The sequence below is a fragment of the Cebus imitator genome, unplaced genomic scaffold, assembly GCF_001604975.1.
Source record: "Cebus imitator isolate Cc_AM_T3 unplaced genomic scaffold, Cebus_imitator-1.0 Scaffold12, whole genome shotgun sequence".
Taxonomy (NCBI): domain Eukaryota; kingdom Metazoa; phylum Chordata; class Mammalia; order Primates; family Cebidae; genus Cebus; species Cebus imitator.
In genome coordinates, this window is record NW_016107327.1 from 10,389,326 (window position 1) to 10,413,745 (window position 24,420).

General features: G+C 41.8%; 1 protein-coding gene across 4 annotated transcripts in view; it reads right to left on the reverse strand.

The window, feature by feature from the left end:
- GREB1L (GREB1 like retinoic acid receptor coactivator) overlaps positions 1–24,420 on the reverse strand; it is a 315,577-nt gene that overhangs the window by 39,394 nt on the left and 251,763 nt on the right. For all 4 annotated transcript variants that reach the window (XR_005195569.1, XM_017498857.2, XM_017498849.2 and 1 more), the window contains 4 exons: positions 20,131–20,311; positions 15,407–15,599; positions 6,999–7,132; positions 2,832–3,171 (listed from right to left, as the gene is read on the reverse strand). Coding sequence is in view for 3 of the 4 variants with exons in the window: in XM_017498857.2 (XP_017354346.1) it covers positions 2,832–3,171; positions 6,999–7,132; positions 15,407–15,599; positions 20,131–20,311 (848 nt within the window). In the remaining variant the exon portion in view is untranslated. The remainder of the gene's footprint in view (positions 1–2,831; positions 3,172–6,998; positions 7,133–15,406; positions 15,600–20,130; positions 20,312–24,420) is intronic.

Consider the following 24,420-nt stretch of genomic DNA (forward strand, 5'->3'; position numbering starts at 1 on the left):
GGCAACCTCTGCTTCCTGGGTTCAAGATTCTCCTGCCTCAGCCTTCTGAGTAGCTGTGATTATAGGTGCACACCACCACACCTGGCTAATTTTTGTATTTTTAGTAGAGATGTGGTTTGGCCACATTGGCCAGGCTGGTCTTGAACTTCTGACCTCAAGCAATCTGGCCACCTCCGTCTCCCAAAGTGCTGGGATTATAGGCGTGAGCCACCACACCTGGCCTATATAAGGATATTTATTTTCAGAAGATTATTAGTCAAATATCACTTCTACTCTTAAGCAACCACAGCTAGCCAAACTCACTATAAAATGCTTTTTCATCACACTGCTACTTTTAATGACTGATTGCTGCAGTTCTACTGTGCATCAACCATGCCCTCAAGATGATTTTATTGCAGAAGCACTTAACACAAAAGATGGGGTGATTATTGAGTTCAAGGATAATACCAGGCTTAAGACCAAAGACATCTAATGAAAGCTTCACATGCCTTCTGGAGGAACTGACTTACTTAAACTTTGTATCCTTCCAAAGGGCTCATCATCAGTATAAGCTAACCACAATACATAACAGGATAATTAGGGGTAAGCACAAAAATAAGGTCACATAATAGAAGTAGTGTTGGATTCTACCCAAGAGTAGAGATAGAAGGCACAATCTTGCCATCCTGAAAATGGTGAAGGAGGTTGGTAACTTAGAAATAAATAAGTGAATCAGAATCTACTTGACAATTCAGTCTTGCTTAGGATGTAAACATCCCAACATGATCTCATATTTTTACTCTTGCACAAATACAGAGTATAAAAAGGATTGATGTGATCCAGTGATTTTGAGAATTTGGGACTTGTTTATTTTTATATATTTTAAAGGGCGAGAATCTCACTCTGTTGCACAGGCTGGAGTATAGTGGTGGGATTGTAACTTACTGCAGTGTGGAACTACTAGGCTCAAGCAATCCTCCTGCCTCACCCTCCCAAGTAGCCGAGACTACAGGCATGAGCCATCACAATGGCCAGAATATGGTACTCTCTTATGTGTACTTGGTGCCTGGCAGCTACTCATACCAATTGAGGACGATGTCACTGCCTTGAGAAGTCATAACTTGAAGTCTTCTTCATTTAGGGCACTGCAATCCTCAACCAATGGCCCTTTAAAAGCCCTGCAGGTGATTCTGATGAACTAGCAGCCAGGTGAAGAACCTCAGCCCTTGACTGTGGTTTTCAAACAGTGGTCCAGATGGGTAAATTATTTAGGACCAACTGATTTATACTGACTTAGTGACTGGCCCATCTGAATACATGACTGAAGGCTCTATGTGTAGCTACACTTAATCAGTGTCAACAGAAATCAAGAGAAAACCCTGCAACCTCACATCCATATAGGTTATCTCTGGCAACAAGTATGTGAGATTCAGCATGGTGCTGCTGACTGTTTGCCTTTCCAAATTCTTCATCATCAGCAATATTCAAATAGTCTAAAGCCCGTAACTCATATCTCCATGAATTATACTGTAAGAAGCATTTCTGAAGTTTTGTTATTCATCGTAGGAATTCCACTGTAATGTAGTCTATAATGTAAAATTGTGAACATGTATCTATATATGAAACATAAATGTTACAACTTCTAAAATATAGGAGTTTCTATTTTTTGGACAATTTTATTTGTTCCAGTTGCTTATCAAGCTAATACAAGATATTTTGTTTGCATTTTGGATTATTCAATTTAGGTCAGCTAACAGAACACAAGAAAAAGACTGACATTTGCAGAACAATTTTTGAACACTAAATAATCATCTCCAAATTAAAACTCTTAGAGATTATACAGCCCAATTCTCTCATTTTGCAGATGGGAAACTGCAGCCCAGGGTGAAAATGCAAATTCCCCCAAGACTACGTGCCTTCTTTTCATAAAATCTGTGCTGAACCAGATTTTCCTTAACCCAATTTAGCTGTATTTAGTGTATAGGGTGCAGATACAAGTTGGTCTAACTCAGACACACAGTACCTAGCTCAGTTCCATACCGACATGTAGGTGGATATTTGATTAAATGCTTTCTAAAGGCTAGGCCCCACTGGATTATAGGCCCAGAAAAACCGAGCCAGGCATAAGGTAGGGAGTTAGGATCGTTGGTTGAGGATTCTACTCCTCACACCCCAATGCCTGACAGGAGGGGAAGGGGAAAGGCAGTCACTGGCCGTGCAGAGGGAAGAGTGAGGGACTCGGTCATGCACTAAATCCTTCTGTAGGGTGCCTGGTGAAGTCTCAGTCCAGCCAAAGCCTTGGGGCTGAGGGTCAAAGCAAGTAAAAAGAAACAACAAACTTGAGGAATCCACATGCAAGAGGGCTAGGAACAGTTCTGAGTGCTGAAGATGAAACAGAATACTTTACCGACTCTAGACATGAGCTCATAGCAGGCTAGATGAACAGAAAAGAATTAGTGAGTTGAGGATACTTAAAGCGTTACCCCAGAGAGGTCTGAGAGGACACTTACCTTTTTTTCTGAGAAAACAGATGACCAAGTGCTAGATGCATCTTGAACAAGGCCGATAAACATGGGGTCAAATTAGGTCATCTCATTTTTTGCACCTGCAGTTGGAGAGCGTGGAAGACCAACTGCATGCACCTGCTATAAAGGGGCTAGGCAATCTTTATAAACTGGTTCCAATTAAGAAAGTGAATATGTCCCTTAGTTTAGCCTTATAACTGTCATGGAGATCAAATTCACACATGTGTAAAAATTTATTAAACTCAGGCCTTTGGGCTACCTATGTAGGATTCCTAGAAAAGAGAAACAAATGGTATTTTAAAGGAGAAATGTCTGTCCATTGCTAACCTTTAATCGTGCCACAAAGTGAGTTGCAACGCTGAGTTCAGAGGCTGGGTTCCCAAGAATGATCTCAAACCGATACTGCAGACCCAGTTTGTCTCGCACCTCCTGTAGCCGCTCCTTGGCTAACATCGCCAGCTGTACCGAGGGCACCCTGATAATGAGCATGTGTCCCCTCCCACTTTTGTTTCTGCCTGGGGAGCTGATGAGGTCATCCATAATGCTGAGTGTTTCTGGTGTGCTGTGGTCTCGGAGTGATGCCATGGTGGTGAGAGCCATCAGAGCCTCAGAGTACTGCTGGATGAGAAGATAGCAGCGGACGACCATGCTGTGCAACCTGGGGTACCTTCAACAGAACACAAGGCACTAGCACTCAGGCAGCAGAGACAGCTGGGAGCAGCAAGGCCTGCGCAGGAAGAATGCAGATTAAGCATTGAGGGGAAGGGGCTAATGATCAGGTGGTGGGGCTTTAGCTCTAGAATGAACTGGGATCCCACATCACTGGAAGGAAAAGGTTGAGCTTCCAAAGCACGTGAGTCAACCTGTTGGGATAAGTACAGCACAGTAAAGCGTTTAGAGATTGTCTAGTGACTCTGTCTTCTCAAAATGTGGCCTATAGACCACCAGCAGCAGGGGCACCAGCAGGACCTTGTTAAAAATCCCAAATCTCCCCACCCCAGATCTACTAATCAGAATCTGAAGCTTAACAAGACTCCCGGGGAATTACATGCACATTAAATTCTGAGATGCACTGGTCTATTCCGTTCATTGCCAGCAGTCATCATGGATAATCCCTGGATCCTCTCACCTCTTCCTGGTGGCATTGGGTTAGAATAGCAGCAGTGTCCACTTATATTTCTCTGATATGTAAGATTACAGTAAAGGAAGCTGAGGCATTAATGTAATATCTGTTGAGTGTTAAACATAAAAAGGGTAATTATTGCTACTAATCTGAGGTCAGCCTCACAGATAGCAATCTCTATCTTTCCATAAACTGTTCTTTGGTGCCAAAGAAAACTTGGGCTGACTGGAGAAACAGCACCCCCTAGTGGTGTAGCCTCATCACCTGATGCAAATCTTTGCCTAGCAGTCCGAAGCCTGGACTGCCAGGAAAGAGGATCACTTTGTTCAAATCGGCAGTTTTTACAACCATAGAGCAGGCAGAAAACAAATCTCTCCTTTTGGTGCTACGCCTCTGCCAGGCCTGATAACAAAATGAGTACAAATGAGCAAAGAATATCTACTTACAGGCATGAAATGTTGCTGGTCAAGAAAGTAGGTGCTTGGCTACCTTGAGCACACTGCCCAGCAGTACTTCTGCTGCTGAATAAAATTTTTTAGAAAAGAAAGTAGCCAGACACGGTGGCTCAAGCCTGCAATCCCAGCACTTCGGGAGGCCGAGGTGGGTAGATTACTTGAGGTCAGGAGGTTGAGACCATCCTCGCCAGCATGGTGAAACCCCATCTCTATTAAGAATACAAAATTAGCTGGATGTGGTGGTGCATGCCTGTAATCCCAGCTATTTGGGAGGCTGAGGTAACAGAATCACTTGAATCTGGGAGGTGGAGGTTGCAAAGAGCCAAGATCACTCCACTGTACTGCAGCCTGGGTGACAGAGCGAGACTCTGTCAAGAAAGGCAGGAAAGGAAGGGAGAGAAGGACGGGAAGAGACAGAGGGAGGGAGGGTGGGAAGGAAGAAAAGAAGGTTCTGACAAAGTGGGCCCTGGGTCCAAGGTTGGTAAGGCTCTCATGGAGCCTGGTAAAATGGGGCTGGGGCTGTGCACTTTCTTTCTGGTTGCCATTTGGTAGCAATGCAGCCGCCAGCAGCTGTGTAGGCTGATGGGGGATTTCACCTTTGTTCCACTTTATAATTCTATTTAAAATACAAGTGGTCCACTGGCTTTGCACAGAAAAGCTCTGGGTCAAATAAATGATAATAAGAGCCATCAAATGAATAATACATGAATATTTTTGAGGTGTTTTAGAGCTGGAAAGGACCAAAGGTGCCCTGTATTCAAACTACTCTGCCTTTTCATAGGAGAATGAGTTCAAAGGCAGAGAGAAGTGCAGTTACTTGTCCCAGATCATACAACTGATCAGAGACAGAGCTGGGTCTAGATTTTCTCCAGTCTCTAACAATGTCTTCACATATTGCAAGGATTTAGCAGTTTGGGTAGAAATGAAGAAAGCCTTCAGTTCAATAAATCCTGGGCTGGTCCCTTCAGTTATTCAGTAAGTCATAGCTACTATTAGGCTGGGGCGACTGGGTTAGAGGAAGTAAGTATATCTATGTTCAGGCTTAATGCTTTTTGCTGGGCCATGTAGAAAAGCCAAAGATAGAATACATGGTAACGTTGATATTTGGCATTTCTATTTCTTTCTCTCTCTCTTTCTTTTTTTTTTTTTTTTTTTTTTTTTTTTTTCTTTTTTTTTTTTTTTTTTTTGGTCTTTCTCTTTTTAGGGACAGAATCTTGCTTTGTTGCCCAGGCGGAGTGCAATGGCACGATTTCGGCTCACCACAACCACAACCTCTGCCTCCCAGGTTCAAGTGATTCTTCTGCCTCAGCCTCCTGAGTAGTAGGATTACAGGCATGTGCCACCATGCCCAGCTAATTTTGTATTTTAAGTAGAGACAGGGTGTCTCCATGTTGGTCAGGTTGGTCTCGAACTCCTGATCTCAGGTGATCTGCCCACCTTGGCCTCCCAAAGTGCTGGGATTACAGGGGTGAGCCACTGTACCCAGCCATTTCTACTTCATACTCTGAAAGAATCATGAAATTAGAAGTGCACAGTTTCTCCAATCTGTCATGCTTGCATTAAACTATATTTACAGCTTTTGTAGCACAAAACTATAATAGGAAGTTTACGGGACCACCATTTAAAACAAAAGTTATGAAACTCTGAATGATGTTAATGGAAAAAGAAGATACATTTCAAGCTGGTGGATGTAACAGGTGGGTAGGAACGCTTAAAGGGGGTACTCATGGGATGATTTTGGAAAATTAAGACTACATGTGCTGTGAAAGGATTAATGTCACAGTGTCAGTTAAGACTTCCCAAGTGCAACAGCTGCAAAAAATATCAAACCGTACTCTGAGCCTGCGCTCTTTCCTGATGCAGTATTAAAATTTGCTGAATAGGAGGCATCCACAGGTCCTTAATTTCCTTTTCTTTTTTCTTAGCAAAATTATGGGGCAGGTTTGTTAAACAGATGTTAAATAATATGATCAATTAAAGCTGTTTTATGAACTACAGCTACTAAAAATTAGAATTTGCCTTATAATATAAGCCCAATTGCCCCAACATTGGATGATCAAACAGAATATTGTGGAGGGCAGAGAGGGACTTCTATTAGGTTAGGTAAATTCTAATGTCTCTACCTTCTCTTTGAATCTATGATTCAAGGTCATGGAGGGAAAAAGCTCTTTAAGAGTTTAATCTGGAACTGGGGAAATTTTTTTTCTTTAAAGAAAAGGGAAGAGAAGACAGAAGAGTCATGATCCTTAAAGTCAGGGACTAGAGGAGGCACCCCAAGAACTGAATTTACTTAAATCAGAAGAGTCATGATCCCTAATCCCTAAAGTCAGGGACTAGAAGAGGTGCCCCAATAACCAAATTCACTGAAATCAGAAGAGCCATAATCCTTAATCCCTAAGGTCAGGGACTGGAGGAGGTACCCTAAGAACTGAATTCATTTATCTGATTGTTCTTTAATTTCTTCCAGTGTACAGTTCAAGTCTCTCATAATATAGTTTTTACTGAATCATCTTAGGGTTCTTGCCTGTGGTAGACAGGGAAGAAAAGAGGGAAAATGTCAAAGTCTGAGGTTTAGGGTCAGAGAGGCTGGAGCTCAGAGGAGCGGGTCTTTAATAAGCAAATCCCTCTCTACCCTGTCAATTTCCTGATGATACCAATGACATATGACTGGGAGCTGACTCATCATGGAAAGTAGTGCAATGTCCCATTTTGGTCGTATTTTCCTTTATTGGTCTTGGATGATCACATAAAACAATAGTAGAGCATCTTAGGAAAGGCTGTTTTAATTTGGCCTTTGCATGTTATCTGCAAGGGCTCCATCCAACTCCCCGTAGCACTGACACAAAAGGCTTTTGGCTATTTTAGGTCTGCAAGTACAGCGAAAGAGAAGAGCAGAAGGCCTTATTTACTATTTACCTCTCCAAGAGTGTGTTCACCATTTTTTCAAAAGTCTCGTCACATCTCAGAAGTGGGCTTGTGATCCCCCACTGCAAAGACTTGCTGTATTCATTCAAGCCAAAGTACAGCTTCTCCTCGCAGCCCACGTCCTCCTGGTTCAAAATGCAGAGCAAAAACCCAATGAGGACAGGATATAGTGTGTCTTGTTTTCCAAAAGGGGTGGGGGTGGAGGAATCCCTATAAGAGGTTATTTCCTGACAAGTAAGAAAAAAAAATGTGTTTCATTATGTAACCCAACACCAACTCTGCAGTCATCTCTGAGGCACTAAGTAAAATTTCAATTCAAAGGAACTGAATATGTGATTAGTGTAAAGTTGGCACACTTCCTTCAGGCACATGGTTTGTTTTCCTTATCTTTTGTTGGAATACACAAGTTCAGACAGTCTCAATTCTCAGCCTTTTTCCCTGCTGGAAGCAGTTCTCTATACAGATACACAGGCTCTCCTCAGAACTCTCTGGAGATTGACAGTCTTCTCTGTTACAGAAACCTTAACTTTTCTGACATTATTCCACACTGGTAACTCATAAAAGCTAATCTTTGCAAACAAATTTTACTTTAAAAATGGAATATATACTTTCCTTAAACAGGATCCACAGTATTTAATGTAGCCCCTTCTTGATGAGTCAGTCATGACTATGAAAATGAACAGCTATTTCAGGATGTGACACAAGGATGCCCTCAGAGGATCTTGAGACGGGTGATAAGCTGCTTGTCCTTAAACTCAGAAGCTTCAGAATATTAAGTAAGCTTTTGGAGTTCATGCATTTGTTTTTATTTATAGTTTTCTTTTGCATCTTTTCTACATTAGCTTTTTACAGTTACTTCTTGCTGTCATGTTGCCTGTGCCATTTGGTCTCAATTTTGTTATTTATTATGTATTGACATTTTTATTTAAGCACTCTCCAACTCATAAAGGAAATAAGGCAGCTTAAAAAAATATGATAAGATAAAAATACATTAAGCAATCAGAGAAAGAAAAAGCAAAGGTAAGAGAAGGAAGGTTGGGCCAGGGATAAAGTTAGTATTCCCCAAAGTGCATGCCAGAAGTTTCTGCACTTTTTGTTAGAAGTGGGCTACAAATTTGGTAGCCTAAATTCTGAGCTTTTTTTTTTTTCTTTTTTGAGATGGAGTCTCATTTTGTTGCCCAGGCTGTAGTGAAGTGGCATGATCTTGGCTCATTGCAACCTCTGCCTCCCAGGATCAAGGAATTATCCTGCCTCAGCCTCCCAAGTAGCTGGCAGTACAGGCACGCACCACCACGCCAAGCTAATTTTTATATTTTTAGTAGAGACAAGTTTTCACCACGTTAGCCAGGCTGGTCTCCAATTCCTGATCTCAAGTGATCCACCTGCCTCAGCCTCCCAAAGTGCTGGGATTACAGACATGAGCCACTGTGCCCGGCTGGTTCTGAGCTTTTTAGTAACCAACTAAAGAGAAACAACTGTACGATTTATAAGGTTCATGAGATAAAAATAAAGCATGTTTTAACTGGCAGATTTTAATTTTTTGAGCCCCCCCCACCAAAGCCCTGCTTTTTGGAATAGGATTTTATTTGAGAGTAAATAGGCTTTATTAGAGCACCAGACTATGTTCTTAGAGATACTGGAGACTGACAGCATAGATTGAATGACATTTCAAGGCTAGAAGCCTTTACTTGTTTCCTTCTGGGCTTAGCTGTGTTCTGGATAACTGTGTCAAATAAGTCATTTCACAGGGAAAAAAGTCATTCATCTAAGTTTCCCTCCTCATCTGGACTGCAGACACAGTCATTTGGAAAAACTTTTTGAAATGTGTACTTGGTCTTCACATTTTCCTCTAACCCTCGGCCCATTTCTTTGGGAAAATAAATCCTTCTCTGAGCCTGCTCCTCTTCCTGACACAGCATTAGAACTGCTGGATATGATGCATCCACCTGGCATCCATCCACCTGCCCTCGTTTTTATTTCTCTTTCTCTTTTCTTAGCAGGTTGGGAAATAGATGGCCTTGATTAACTGCAGCCAATATGGGTTTTGAGGACTAGAGCTACTAAAAATTAGAATTAGAGCCGGGCGCGGTGGCTCACGCCTGTAATCCCAGCACTTTGGGAGGCCGAGGCGGGTGGATCACGAGGTCAAGAGATCGAGACCATCCTGGTCAACACGGTGAAACCCCGTCTCTACTAAAAATACAAAAAAATAGCTGGGCATGGTGGTGCGTGCCTGTAATCCCAGCTACTCAGGAGGCTGAGGCAGGAGAATTGCCTGAACCCAGGAGGCGGAGGTTGCGGTGAGCCGAGATCGCGCCATTGCACTCCAGCCTGGGTAACAAGAGCGAAACTCCGTCTCAAAAAAAAAAAAAAAAAAAAAAAGAATTAGAAGTGAATATTTTCCGCATCTGTTCTGTTTGCATTAAACTGTAACTATGGTTTTGTATGTGTTACAAAAATTTTAATAGAAATGAGTGGAACCATCCTTTAAACCATGAGCTATGAAACTCTGAATGATTTTACTGTAAAGATACGTTTCAGGTATTATAAATCATGTGATGTATTGAATCACTGTTTCTGGGGGAAGAATGTCCCTTCTTATAAGGCAAACTCCCAGCTCTGGAAGGCCTGCCCTCTCAGTGACCCTCCATGCTCCCTGTGCTTTCACTGCCATCTCTGCCTTTGCTTCTGTCCAACGCTCTGCTCTTCAGACGCTGTTCCCTGGAAGGTTACCAAGGACTCTTGAGGCCACTGCCAGTGGTGTTGACTTGTTGGTCCTTGGCCTCACTGCCTTCTTGGCAGTTTTCTTTGTTATTTTCTTCCATGATTCTAACCACACCAGCTGCTTCAATAATAATTGTTTATTAAAAAAAAAAATCCCTAATCTACACAATGGTGTGCTCATCTCCATCTTAACTCAGTCTTAAAGTCAGTCCTATCTGCCCTCCACAAATCAAACTTCTTTCTGGCCAGGGGCAGTGGCTCACGCCTATAATCCCAGCACTTTGGCAGGCTGAGGAGGGCAGATCACTTGAGGTCAGGAGTTCAAGACCATCCTGGCCAACATGGTGAGACCCTATCTCTACTAAAAATATAAAAAAATTAGCTGAGCATGGTGGTGCGCGCCTATAATCCCAGCTACTCAGGAGGCTGATGCAGGAGAATTGTTTGAACCTGGGAGGCAGGGGTTGCAGTGAGCTGAGATTGTGCCACTGCACGCCAGCCTGGCTGACAGACCAAGACTGTCTCAAAAAACAATCAAAAAGCTTCTTTCACTTCTGTTTTCCAACTAAAGGCAACACCTCAAAAATATTTCTGATTCTTCCCTCTCTCTGAATAAACAAATCCTAGAAAATTTACCATGTCTCCCATCCATTTTATTGCCAGGACCACCATTCTGATTCATGTATTTATTCATTCTTACCCAAATTATCAGAAAAGCCACTGACTGATCTACTTCTAATCACTCTGACTTAGCCTGTAGATTGAATGAACTGCCTCTCAGTAGCTACTAAAGCTGAATATATGTGTACTTGATAACCCAGCAATTTCACTCTCAGAGACCCAAAAGAAATTCATACATATGTTTACTAAAGGATGTACCAGGATGTTACAGAAGTACTATTTAAAATAAATGAAATGGAATAAATAAATGAATTGTGGTGGAGTCATACAGTGCAACACACACACAAACAGAGCAAAAAGAATGATTTATGATTCAGCCAGGTGCAGTGGCTCACGCCTGTAATCCCAGCACTTTGGGAGGCCAAGGCAGTTGGACCACCTGAGATCAGGAGTTTGAGACCAGCCTGACCAACATGGAGAAACCCCATCTCTACTAAAAAAATACAAAATTAGCCGGATGTAGAGGCACATGCCTGTAATCCCAGATATTTGGGAGGCTGAGGCAGGAGAATCGCTTGAACCCAGGAGGTGGAGGTTGCAGTGAGCTGAGATGGCGCCATTGCACCCCAGCCTGGGCAACAAAAGTGAAACCTTATCTCAAAAAAAAGAATGATTTATGATTCATGCAAACTATAGACAAATTTCACACACAAAATGTTGAGCAAAGGAAGTCACATACAAAAGAGTACATACTGCCTGTTTCCATTTATATAAGCTCCATACTGAGCAAAACAAATCTGTGGTATAGGAGTCCAGAATAGTGTTACCCTTTAGTGGGGGTGCCTAGAAGGGACACAGGCCTTCCAGAGTGGTGGTAATATTCTGCTTATTGATCTGAGTGCTGGTCCCACAGGTGTGTTTAGTTTGTGAAAATTCATCAACCTGTACATTTACATTGTTAATATAAACAAGAAATAGATAAATTCTAATAATGCTATATATGTGTATACCCTTGCTAAAAAAATCCCTAATGCCTGTGTAATAAGGGTAAACTTTGCCAATTTGGCACTCACAGCTCCATGTGTATATATTCAGGCTTCTTTTGCGTCCTATGAGGCATCCTCTGAAAAATGCCCAGTGTCTGTCCTCTGTGTCCCCTGCCCACGCTGCCTGCTGCTAAGAGTGCCTCCTCCTGCCCCTATCCCCCTGCCCAGTCCTTTCTGTCTTTTCAGGGCCATCCTCTGTGCTCTCTTTCCCACGGGGCCTCCCCTGGACCTCTCAAATGAATGTGACTCCTCCCTCACTTTAACTGCTGGAGCATTTTGATTTTTTGAACTTGTCCTATTCTCCTCTGTGTAATAGTGACTTAGATGTGTACTTTATTCTCCTCTAAACCATCAGTTTTCTTTTACTTTTCTTTTTTTTCTTTTTCTTTTTTTTTTGAGAGTCTCACTCTGTCACCCATGCTGGAGTGCAGTGGCGCAATCTCGGCTCATTGCAACCTCTGCCTCCCAGATTCAAGGTATTGTCCTGCCTCAGCCTCCCAAGAAACTGAGATTACAGGTGCCCACTATCACATCTGGCTAAGTTTTGTATTTCTAGTAGAGATGGGGTTTCACCATGTTGGTCAGGCTGGTCTCTAACTCCTGACCTCAAATGATCTGCCTGGCTCAGCCTCCTAAAGTGTTGGGATTATAGGCATGGGCCACTGTGCTCGGCCTAAACCATCAGTTTCCTGTGTGTTCTTTGAAAGATTCAATACAAGTCCACAAGTGTGCTCAGTCATATTTTTTGAATTAAATTAGTTAGCTTTTTTCCAATTATTCCTCCTGAGATACTGCTTCAAAATAACTAAAGGAGTCTAATCATCAGGAGCTTCTCCCTTACATGTATGAAGTTGTTGTAAATTAAATTAAGTGGGTTTTTTTTCCCTTTATTCCATGTTGATCTCAATTTCAGGGATAATTTCTTTAAACTTTAAATTGAAGAAGAGTATAATAATGCTCTACCTCTCAATTATTTTGAATAAATCCCTGGTATCATATCTTTAATCCAGAAGTACATTACTAGACATGTCTAAGATAAGAACCCCCTCCCCTCTTTTTTTTTTTTTTTTTGAGATGGAGTCTTGCTCTGTCACCTAAGCTGGAGTGCAGTGGCACAATCTCGGCTCACTGCTACCTCCACTTCCTGGGTCCAAGCAATTCTCCAGCCTTAGCCTCCTGAGAAGCTGGGATTACAGGAAACTGCCACCACACCCAGCTAATTTTTGTTTGTTTGTTTTTTGAGACAAAGTCTCACTCTTGTCTCCCAGGCTGGAGTGCAATGACATGATCCTGGCTCATTGCAACCTCCACCTCCTGGGTTCAAGCCATTCTTCTGCCTCCACCTCCCAAGTAGCTGGGACTACAGGTGCATGCCACCGTGCCTGAATAACTTTTGTATTTCTTGTAAAGATGGGGTTTCACCATATTCCCCAGGCTGGTCTTGAACTCCTGGGCTCAAGTGATCCACCTGCTTTGGCCTCCCGAAGTGCTGGGATTATAGGCGTGAGCCAATGTGCGCAGCTAAAATGACTTTTAAGGAAAATTATTTTAAATCTGTTTCTCTATTTCATGATAGAAGAAAATAAAGGGTAGAGCCTATTGGTCCTTCTTCCTATCACTGGGGTGTAAAGACTGAATTAGGATAGTTCTCTCTTCACCCCAATAATATATTGAAATTTAATGTGTAATAGGAAAACTAACTGTGAGATTAATAAAAGAATTAATCTTGGCCGAGCATGGTGGCTCACTCCTGTAATCCCAGCACTTTGAGAGGCCAAGGTGAGTAGATCATCTGAGGTTGGGAGTTCAAGACCAGCCTGGCCAACATGGTGAAACCCTGTCTCTACTAAAAAATACAAAAATTGGGCCAGTAATGGCGGCTCATACCTTTAATCCCAGCACTTTAGGAGGCCAAGGCAGGCAGATCACGAGGTCAGGAGATCGAGGCCATCCTGGCCAACATAGTGAAACCCCTTCTCTACTAAAAACATAAAAAAATAGCCGGGCATGGTGGCACATGACTTTAATCCCAGCTACTCAGGAAGCTGAGGCAAGATAATCACTTGAACCTGGGAGGCGGAGGTTGTAGTGAACTGAGATAGTGCCTCTGCACTCCAGCCTGGGCAACAGAGCGAGGCTCCATCTCCAAAAAAAAAAATTTAATTAAAAAAATAATTATTCTTTCCATTCATTCTCTTGGCAATCCCATTCTTTGTTACAGCAACCTATCAGCTGCTTGGGCAGCCCACAGGTCCACTTTGTAGTCTGGAGGCAAAGGAACTCCAGTAGTTCTGTTATCTCACCCCTAACCAACTACCCAATGAATGACTGGAGCTGGCATGGAGAAGATACCAAGAAAGCAAATCTCAAAGTAATCTCTAGTGATAGAGAACATACTGAGTTAGTTCTCATAAGGCAGTGTCTGCTGAAGACAGTAAGCTTTAAGGACCTGAGCTGGCTGCCTGCAAGGAACAATCTAATGCTCAAAGACAAGAGCACAAAGTCAGGGAAAACTTAACTACTTCATGACAGAATGAAAGGCACTGGGTTGATAAATGTTAGTTTTATAAAAGACATTTTTGGTGTTTTTTACTTAAACATGTTTATTTTAAAATATCCAGTGTTCAGTATTTTCAAATGAAGGATCCATTGCATAATGGCTAATTTATTTATTTGTTTATTTATTTTTGAGATGGAATCTAATTCTGTCACCCATGCTGGAATGCAGTGGCATGATCTTGGCTCACTGCAACCTCCATTTCCTGGGTTCAAGCAATTCTCCTGCCTCAGCCTCCTGAGTAGCTGGGATTACAGGTGCCTGCCACCATGCCCAACTAATTTTTGTATTTTTAGTAGAGACGGGGTTTCACTGTGTTGGCCAGGCTGGTCTCGAACTCCTGACTTCATGATCCACCCACCTTCGCCTCACAAAGTGCTGGGATTACAAGCATGAGCCACCGTGCCTGGCCTAATTTTTATTATTTTAATGAAACTCATATTTCTTCTCTTTGATAGTATATTTAGCAGTTTGTAGATCATAGAAAATATTTTTCAATATTAGAGATTGGAGTAAAAACTATAAAGCCCTGGATATATCCAGTGTTGAGATGGGTAGTCTCAATGCATTCAGTGTTTAGGGAGTAATTTAAATTAACAGTGTCATCATCCCATTTCATACAGAAGACTATGTAAATGGATTTAAAACAAAACATAGTTGCCAGAGGAGCAAGAGAGAAATTAACAGTGAACGGATTATCAGACTAAAACATGACAAAGAGGTCATCCAAGAGGACAATAAAATTTCAGGTCTCAGGGTGAAATTAATCATATTATAGGCACAAAGGAAATCCAGGATATTGATGATGGTCTCAGATAACATCAACGCTACTTTTTCGAAAACTATATAGGATGGGCCGGGCGCGGTGGCTCACGCCTGTAATCCCAGCACTTTGGGAGGCCGAGGCGGGTGGATCACGAGGTCAACAGAACGAGACCATCCTGGTCAACATGGTGAAACCCCGTCTCTACTAAAAATACAAAAAATTAGCTGGGCATGGTGGCGTGTGCCTGTAATCCCAGCTACTCAGGAGGCTGAGGCAGGAGAATTGCCTGAACCCAGGAGGCGGAGGTTGCGGTGAGCCGAGATCGCGCCATTGCACTCCAGCCTGGGTAACAAGAGCGAAACTCCGTCTCAAAAAAAAAAAAAAAAAGAAAACTATATAGGATGGATGATTTTGTATCTGCATGATACCTAAGAAAGGAACCACCTAATCAAATTTATATAGGACACTATTCACTATCCTTTAGTCTTATAATAATTGTGAATATATGGAACGTTAAGAAGATACAGAATTATGTTAGATTTTTGAACTCTTACATAAACCATTATGTTAGATTTTGAATTCTTGTGAATACGGTCTTAAGCCATGACCACATTTTGTTACAAGTTCCTACCCCCCGGGAAACTGAGAACATGACAGTGTATCAGAAAGCAGGCAAGAGACTCACCCCAGTATCCAGCTGTATCCAGTGAACCTCATTGTTAGAGCTAATTCGGGACTGTTGGGTCTGTAGAGTGTATGGGAAGGAGCTGACCTGGAGCACCAGGAGGTTGAAAGCTTCCAGAACTTCTCTGCAATTAATGACTCTATCAGCTAGTCCATGACTGGGTTCACCATGCGACAAAGAGCCTGAAATGACACTGCAGAAATACTGAAAGTTATATTAATACCTTATTTAATCAATTAGATGCAGGATCAGACACTAACATGGAGATAATTTTTTTTTTGAGACAGAGTCTCGCTCTGTGGCCCAGGCTGGAATGCAGTGGCCTGATCTTGGTTTACTGCAACCACTACCTCCCAGGTTCATGCGATTCTCCTGTCTCAGTCTCCCAAGTAACCGAGACTACAGGCACATGCCACTTTAGTAGATGGGGTTTCACCGTATTAGCCAGAATGGTCTTGATCTCCTGGCCTTGTGATCTGCCCACCATTGCCTCCCAAAGTGCTGAGATTGAAGGCATGAGCCACTGCACCTGGCTGAGATAATGTTTTAGTTTCTATTTTTCTGTCTCTTTCAATTGGGAGCAGAGTAGAAACAATCAAAATTTGATGTGGAAGGGAAAAAAATTTACATTCCTTCTTTTCAGACAAGTTTCAGAAATATGGTTTGTTGTTTTTTTCCTTTTCCGTTTATCCCCAATATTCCTCAAAGGGCAAACTCAGTTATTTAGGGCAATGATATCTAAATCTGCAGTTGGGCCAGGCATGGTGGCTCACGCCTGTAATCCCAGCACTTTGGGAGGCCAAGGTGGGCAGATCACCTGAGGTCAGAAGATCAAGACTAGCCTGCCCAACATGGTGAAACCCTGTCTCTACTAAAAAAAAAAAAAAAAAAAAAAAAAAATTAACCAGGTGTAGTGGTGTGTGCCTGTGATCCTAGGTACTTGGGAGGTTGAGGCAGAAGAATTGCTTGAATCAGGAGGAGGAGGTTGTGTGTGGTGAGCTGAAATCACACCACTGTACTCCAGCTGGGCAACACAGCAAGACTGTCTCAATAGAAAAAAAAAACCCGAACCCCCAAAAGCAACAAAAAAATTAAATACAGAGAAGTCCAGCATGTATCCTCAGAATGTCACCCAAAACATTCAAAGATTAGGTGTATAGGGTCAATGAGCTATTCCTGCTCATAGAAGACTCCCAATAACTGAACAGATGTGGGGAAATTTTTTTTTTCCTGCTGTCTCTCCCTTCCTTCCCTTCTTTGAAATCTAACAAGTTCTACAAGATCTCATTTATAGCTATGAGCTATAAACCTAGAGCCATAGCTCTAGGTTTCAGATTGTGGAGTATTACCCAACACTTTCTGGCTTCTGAATAAGTACAATTCTGACATTTCCCTATCACAAACCAAAAACTTCCAGATTCCTAACCTCAGCATCTCCTGGAGAAAAGAAAATCTATAAAGGCTTGATGGTGCCTGAAATTTATCTCCCCACTACATGGTGAGGACAAACCATGACATGTAATACTTGATGACTATTTGCCACCACCCCGACCCTGTCCTTTTAAAAGGATTTGCTTTTTAATCCATAGGAACAAAGATGCCCCCTACTAGATAATTACTATAATTTGATCTGGGAGTAAAAGTGGCTCCACATTGATTTTTTTTTTTTTTTTTTTTGAGACGGAGTCTCTCTCTGTTGCCCAGGCTAGAGTGCAGTGTCAGAATCTCTGCTCACTACAACCTCCACCTCCTGGGTTCAAGTGATTCTCCTGCTTCAGCCTCCTGAGTAGCTGGGATTACAGGCATGTGCCACTATGCCTGGCTGATTTTCTTTGTATTTTTAGTAGAGATGGGGTTTCACAATGTTAGCTAGGCTGGTCTTGAACTCCTGACTTCAAGTAATCCACCTGCCTTGGCCTCTCAAAGTGCTGGGATTACAGGTATGAGCCACTGTGCCCTGCCAACTTCTTTTTCATTAATAAGTTCATCCAGGCCGGGTGCAGTGGCTCATGCCTCTAATCCCAGCACTTTGGGAGATCAAGGCAGGTGAATTATGAGGTCAGGAGCTCAAGACCAGCCTGGTCAAGATGGTGAAAACCTGTCTCTACTAAAAATACAAAAACTAGCCAAGCTAATTTTTAGGGGCATGGTGGCAGGCACCTGTAATCCCAGCTACTCGGGAGGCTGAGGCAGAGAACTGCTTGAACCCACAAGGCGGAGGTTGCAGTGAGCTGAGATTGCGCCACTGCACTCCAGCATGGGTGACAGAGCAAGACTCTGTCACAAAAAAAAAAAAAAAAACTCATCCATTAAATATGATATTCTACTGGGAAACTGGGGAAGGTTTCAAGTCTTGAAAGTGGCATCTTTACTGCTTTTAAAGGCAAGAGAGAAGAGAGAAAGGCAAGAAAGGGGAGAAATAGTAGAACAGAAAGGAAGAGAAGAAAAGGCTGGGCGCCGTGGCTCATGCCTATAATCCCAGCACTTTGGGAGGCCAAGGCGGGTGGATCACGAGGTCAAGAGATCAAGAACATCCTGGTCAACATGGTGAAACCCAATCTCTACTAAAAATACAAAAATTAGCTGGGCATAGGTGGTTTGCACCTGTAGTCCCAGCTACTCGGGAGGCTGAGGCAGGAGAATTGCTTAAACCCAGGAGGCGGAGGTTGTGGTGAGCCGAGATCACGCCATTGCACTCCAGCCTTGGTAACAAGAGTGAAACTCCGTCTCAAAAAAAAAGGAAGAGAAGGAAGGCAAAAAGGAAAAGTGGGGTGAAGGCAGAGAGGGAAGCCAAGTCTCCATTCCATGAGCTCATTCATCTTAACCTCCCTATTGCTGTCCTTTTTCCTGACATAGCTGAGCTCCACAAAGCTCTTAAAATAGAATTTTTTAAAGGAATCTCTAAATTCATCCACAGTGTAGTGATATGGTTTGACTCTGTTCCCCCCCCAACCAATCTCATCTTGTAGCTCCCATAATTCCCATGTGTTGTGGAAGGGAACCACTGGGAGATGACTGAATTGTGGGGATAGGTCTTTCCCATGCGGTTCTCGGGATAGCCAGTAAGTCTCATAAGATATGATAGTATTATAAGCGGGAGTTTCCCTGCATAAACTGACTACAGAAATTTGCATAAGTAACAAGGAACCTAACGTTAATCCCCAAGACAATAGGGAAAATGTCTCTAGGGTATGTCAAAGGTCTTCAGTGCAGCCCCTCCCATCATAGGCCTGGAGGCCTCGGATGAAAAAATGGTTTTGTGGGCCTGGCCCAGGGTCCCTGTGCTGTGTACAGCCTAGGGACTTGGTGCCCTGTGTCCCAGCTGCTTCAGCTGCAACTAAAAAGGGCCAAGGTACAGCTTGGGCTGTTGCTTCAGAGGGTAGAAGCCCCAAGCCTTGGCAGCTTCCATGTGGCGTTGAGCCTGTGGGTACACAGAAGTCAAGAATTGAGGTTTGGGAACCTCTGCCTAGATTTCAGAAGATGTATGGAGGTACCTGGATTCTCAAGCAAAAGTTTGCTGCAGGGACAGGCCCTCATGGAGAACCTCTGCTAGGGCAGTGAGGAAGGGAAATCTCGGGTTGGACCCCCCACCCTGAGTTTCTATTGGGGCCTGTAGCCCCTTTGTTTTAGCTAATTTCTCCCATTTGGAATGGCTGTATTTATCCACTGTTTGTACCCCCATTATATCTAGGAATAACTAACTTGCTTTTGATTTTACAGGCTCATAGGACAAAGGGACTTGCATTGTCTCATGAGACTTTGGACTTTTGGGTTAGTGCTGAAATGAGTTGAGACTTTGGGGGACTGTCGGGAAGGTATGATTGGTTTTGAAATGTGGAGATACAAGATTTGGGAGGGGCCGGGGGTGGAAATATGTGGTTTGGTTCTGTATCCCCACCCAAATCTCATCTTGTAGCTCCCATAATTCCTATGTATCATGGGAGGGACCCAGTGGGAGATGACTGAATTATAGGGGCAGGCCTCTCCCGTACTGTTCTTGTGATAGTAAGTCTCATGAGATCTGATAGTATTATCAGGGGGGGCTTCCCTGCACAAGCTCTCTTTGCCTGCCACCATCCATGTAAGATGTAACTCGATCCTCCTTGCCTTATGCCATAATTGTGAGGCTTCCCTAGAGATGTGGAACTGTGAGTCCAATTAAACCTTTTTCTTTTGTAAATTGCTGAGTCTCAGACATGTCTTTATCAGCAGCATGAAAGTGGACTAATATATGTAGTTAACATAAAACCAACATGAAATCAATGAGAAAAGCTGAGTAAGCAAGAAAAGGGTAGGAAAAAGTCACCAGTAAGAAGATGCCAAGTGTTACGGTCCCTGGGCTTTGGAATCACCTTTAACACTTTTTTTTTTTTTTTGAGAAGTCTCGCTCTGTCAGTCAGGCTGGAGTGCAATGGCAAGATCTTGGCTCACTGCAGCCTCTGGCTCCCGGGTTCAAGCGATCCTCCTACCTCAGCCTCACAAGTAGCTGAGACATGCGCTATCAGGCCCTGCTAATTTTTGCATTTTTAGTAGAGATGGGGTTTTACCATGTTGGCCAGGCTGTTCTCTAGGTCCTGACCTCAAGTAATCCACCCGTCTCAGCCTCCCAAAGTGTTTGGATTACAGGCGTGAGCCACCACACCCAGACACCTTTAACATATTTCATTAGGTAACAATTACTGCTGTAGAAGGGAGACTGTGTTTGCTCACTCTGAAGCAATCACCTTGTTAGTTCCACATGGGAGTTGTCGTGAACCAGCACAAACAGTGTGTACGGGTTCTGTTTCACTCTCCTCATAAAAACTTCAAACTTGGTTTGAATCTCATTGTCTAGACGAACAACATATTTTTCTGCTCTCTGGTGGGCTGTCCCATTTTCTTCCAGACCCAAGTCTACAAGGACACCTGCCAAGAAGAAAAAAGTTCATCTTTTAATACACTTTTACACATACACACAGAGGAGACAGACTTGAGTTCATTGTCAGCTGATACTGGGTATCATATGTATGAAGAGATTTACAGAGCAGGTATTTTTTCTTTTTTATGTTCCCCATTACAGTTTTGAGGAGGAAATATCAGATATTTTTTTCTTTGTAACCTGCCCGCCACCTCCCATACCTAACACAAATACAGGAACATTCTGGATGAGATAAAAGCAGCTGAGTGTATAAGACCTTTGCTTCATTAAATTCTATTTGCATATAAAGTGCTGCTGCTAATGGCTTCAACAGGCCACCTGGAAAACATTAAGCTTTAGGCTACAGCTCTTGACAAAATTAATATAAGCCTTCTTTATCCTAAATTTAGCAACAAACCATATACAAGAAAATATATATATATATATATATATATATATATATAATGTCCAAAGATACCACATTAGACTGTGAGCTTTTTACGGCGTTGTTTTACTCATTTTTATACAGTGACCATCTTGCACAGTATCTAGAGCACTGGCAGTCCTCAATAAATGCTGGATTTATGTACCAACTTAATAAACTGAACTGTATTAGTCATGATTGCTATATTCTCAAAATGTTATAAATTATGAAACTTTAATGCTGTATCATTATCTCTGTCTATAATAAAATTATTTCTACACGCATCTAAAGTAGTTCTAGGCATATAAAGCTGTTGGTGAGATAACTGATTAAAAGAGCAAATCTTCCTTTAAATGAAGAGACTTTTATGATTTATACTGACTTATCTATCTTTTCTTTTCGTATAAATGCAGCTCAGTGAATAACTACATGCAATTAGCATCTAGATGCTATAATACTTACAGCCCTAAATGATATTAAAAAAAATGTTTTACCATATGAAAAATTCTTTATACCAGAAAAGGTGGACTGAACGGTAATTTTGCTTTCAAACACTGTTCATTAGGAGTCTTTACTCACCGATTTTTTTCAATTCCAACCCAAATGTAGTCAAATTTTGTTATGAATATTTCCAAAGGCAATCAATCAAACATTTAATTTGGCAGGTACTGTAATTTTTTCGAAAGTGGATTGTGGCCGGGTGTGGTGGCTCACGCCTGTAATCCCAGCACTTTGGGAGGCTAAAATGGGCAGATCACTTGAGGCCAGGAGTTCCAGACCAGCCTGGGCAACACAGTGAGACCTCATTTCTATAAAAAATACAAAAATTAGGCAGGGGTGGTGGTGCGCACCTTCAGTTCCAGCTACTCAGAAGGCTGAGGCAGGAGAATCACTTGAACCTGGGAGGCAGAGATTGCAGTATGCAGAGATCACACCACTGCACTCCAGCCTAGGCAATAAATTAAGAATCTGTTTCAAAAAAAAAAAAAAAGAAAGAAAGGAAACAACTCATTCAGCATTCGATAGCTATTTATTGATCATCTACTATGTTATGCCAGGTACTGTGTTAGGCCTGGGGATACAGAGGGGAACAGGACAAAGATCTAAATCTCATGAAGCTTATGATGGAGAAGACAGAACATTTTGATGAGTGTCATGATGGGGACAAGGTACTATGGGGTAGGCAGAGGAAGACAGTAGAGGCATTAGAGAAAGGACCTACTTAATCTCTAAAGCGTCTGTTTCCTTATCTGTAAAATGGGAAGTGTAGTATCAGTTGTAAATTAGTCTGTATTTCCTGTTTATCCTTAGGAAATAAGCAATGTGAGTTAAGGCATCCTAAAAAGAAAAGGTCATAAATAATTCATAGAGAGCATAAAATACGCCATATGAATAGTTAAGACTTCGCTGCCTTTCAAAATAAATGAAATCAAGATCGATTGTGGCTTTTTGGGTAAGATGAAGTATAAAGACGACCGTATATCTTTGACAGGTCAATTCCATACGTTCCCTTACTGGGAAAAAAAAAAAGTTCCAGGAAACTAAGAGGTTGTTTTCTTGGATACAACATGGTATATTAGCCCATAACTATACAGGCTGCTGGCTCTGTGCTGAGCAGGCACATCAGAGCTACTTGTTTTATTTCTAACTGGATATTTTTAGTAGATCACCCTTACTTTTAAATTGTGATTTAGACTTGTTTTATTTATTTATTTATTTATTTGAGATAGAGTCTCGCTCTTGTTGCTCAGGCTGGAGTGCAATGGCATGATCTGGGCTCACTGCAGCCTCTGCCTCCCAAGTTCATGTGATTCTCATGCCCCACCTCCTGAGTACAGGCACCGGCCACCACACTTGGCTATTTTTTTTTTTTTAATTTTTAGTAGTAACGGGGTTTCACCATGTTGGCCAGGCTGGTTTCAAACTCCTGACCTCAGGTGATCCACCTGCCTTCACCTCCTGAAGTGCTGGGATTACAGGTATGAGCCACTGCACCTGACCACTTTTATTTTTAAGTTTTTTTTTTTTTTTTCCTGGTAACGAAAGTGATAGATACTCATTTTGGAAAAACTGGAAAATACAGAGATACATTTAAAAGGAAAAGTTTATCCATTAATCTTTAATTCACTGCTTATATTTTTCTGCTTTCTTTCCTGTGTTTTTCTATGCACATTATGCAGCCTGACTCACATTTTGTAATTGTATATCCTGATATCTATCTATCTATCTATCTATCATCTATTGCTTATAACTAGAAAGAAGCAAAACAAGTAAAAACAAAACTATCACGTTTACTAATAATATGTGTAGAAAACAAAATATGGATGAATCTATTAATAAGAATTTAGAGTTGGGCGCAGTGGCTCACGCCTGTAATCCTAGCACTTTGGGGGGCTGAGGCAGGCAGATCACCTGAGGTCAGGAGTTCAAGACCAGCCTGACCAATGTGGTAAAACCCTGTCTCCAAAAAAAAAAAAAAAAAAGAATTTAGTTGATAGATTCAAAATCAATTTACAAAGATCAGTTGCATTTCTATACACAAGCAATAGTTAGGAAGTGCATAAAAAAAAAAAAAACCTTTATAGTAAGTTCAAAAAACATTATGCATCTAGGAATAAATCTTACAAAAGGTATGTAAGACCCTTATGGAGAAAATGATGAAACTATTAATGATGTTAAAAATGACCTAAATAGAGCTACATCATAAATTTAAAGAGACAGAGTCTTGTTCTGTCACCCAGGCTGGTGTACAGTAGTGCGATCACACCTCATTGTGGCCTTGAGCTACTGGGCTCAAGCTATCCTCCTGCCTCAGCGTCCTGAGTAGCTGGGCCTGCAGGCATGTGCCACCATGCTTGGCTTAGTATTTTTCTTTTCTTTTCTTTTTTTTTTTTTTTGATAAAAGATGCTGGTCTCAAACTCCTGGCCTCAGGAAATCCTCCAGCTTTGGCCTCTCAAAGCACTGGGGTAACAAGTTTTTTTTTTTTTTTTTTTACTTGAAAAATTGTTTTTAAAATTTATATTGCAGAGCAAAGGACCAAAAAGGGTCAAGATAGTTCTGAAGTAGAAAACACGGGAGAGGTTTGTCTCACTAGAGATTAATAATTAGAGCTTTGTTAATAAGACAGTGGTTTGGGCACAGAGGTATAAGTTGGTAATTGTATAATTACCAGAAGAAAAAATCAAGTAAGTGAATATATTGTAGATAATGAGAACTAGGCTTCTTCCTGTCAGAGAAAAAAGTTACAAATAACTCATATTTTTAAACATAGGTAGATACAGAAATGAAGAGGTTAATATTTGCATTCATGGGTTAATATACATACATATAATTTCCTAGCTCTGTCTGCTGAGTGAGCCTATGCGCAGTGACATCTTAGTAGCAATGGACACACTTAATCCTCAAATTTTGATTTTTAAATACCACTCTTCAATACAAGAAATCAGGTTTCTTGGAAAAAACGTTAATCCCAATGTTGAGGAAGAAAAATAAAAAGTAACCTGCAATGTCTTATGATTTCAGAAAGTAAGAAAACGATATGTGAAAATGGATGATAATATGTTAAAAAAAAAAACAAAAAAGGCCGGGCGCGGTGTCTCAAGCCTGTAATCCCAGCACTTTGGGAGGCCGAGGCGGGTGGATCACGAGGTCAAGAGATCGAGACCATCCTGGTCAACATGGTGAAACCCCGT